The sequence below is a fragment of the Protomyctophum parallelum genome (assembly GCF_964188405.1).
Source record: "Protomyctophum parallelum genome assembly, chromosome: 22".
Taxonomy (NCBI): domain Eukaryota; kingdom Metazoa; phylum Chordata; class Actinopteri; order Myctophiformes; family Myctophidae; genus Protomyctophum; species Protomyctophum parallelum.
In genome coordinates, this window is record NC_139714.1 from 8,961,371 (window position 1) to 8,962,174 (window position 804).

Sequence of the window (804 nt, forward strand, 5' to 3'; positions counted from 1 at the left end):
CATGTTTCAATAGATTGAAATGACAAAATCCCCCCCCAACCCTCTCCACACCACACCGTTTATCCTCTATATCCCACTGCCGAGAGGGATGGGGCGTGCTGAGATTGGCAGGTTGGTTGTTTTAGAGTAGACAAACTTCTTTGTTCTGCATACTGAAATTGAATCTATGTTGGATTATTATTATTATTTGTAAAAATTTGTAAAAATTAAAAAAGTCTGAGGTGTTCAGTCAGGTCATATAATATTTATTATTTTATATGACCTTTCATTTAAAATGTAAAGCGACTCTACCCCTAAAAGCCTGGTGACGCGAGGTTACTCTACCCCTAGAGTCACTTAATTGTATAGGTAATCGATTTCGTTATAACCTTGCCTCCACCAACCAACCAACCAACCGAGCCGAGGAGGAGGAGGAGGAGCTCCGTTGCAGCCGGTGGAGGGAGGGGGAGAGCGGGGCTCTGTGTCTCACACAGACCGCTGGACATGCGACCTCCAACGGACCTAGTAGTAGTCCAACAACGTCACCGACATTTTTACTTTATTAATATGCACCGCGCGCACAGGTGAAAGGGACAGCATATTTATGTGTGATAATATGCAAATTTAAAAAAACGACCACCAGGCTGTGTGTGTTCCATGCTCGTGGAAGGAGGGGGTGAGGAGGTGACTCTCTCTCCTCGTCGTTAAGCCGATAAAGGAGAAAGCCGACGGGGACATCATCTGTCTATTTTGAACCCGGGTTGGTCCTTCGGGGTGACAAACATGACGAGTTGCGGGGGACAGGATGAGAGCACGGTGCGGGTC

General features: G+C 46.5%; 1 protein-coding gene across 2 annotated transcripts in view; it reads left to right on the plus strand.

Moving 5' to 3' along the window:
* The first annotated feature begins 516 nt into the window (after positions 1-516).
* LOC310853466 (kinesin-like protein KIF21A) overlaps positions 517-804 on the plus strand; it is a 67,743-nt gene continuing 67,455 nt past the window's right edge. For both annotated transcript variants that reach the window (XM_083757805.1, XM_083757806.1), the window contains exon 1: positions 517-804. This exon is cut by the window's right edge and continues 8 nt beyond it. In XM_083757805.1, the coding sequence (XP_083613931.1) occupies positions 763-804 (42 nt within the window). In that variant the 5' untranslated portion in view covers positions 517-762.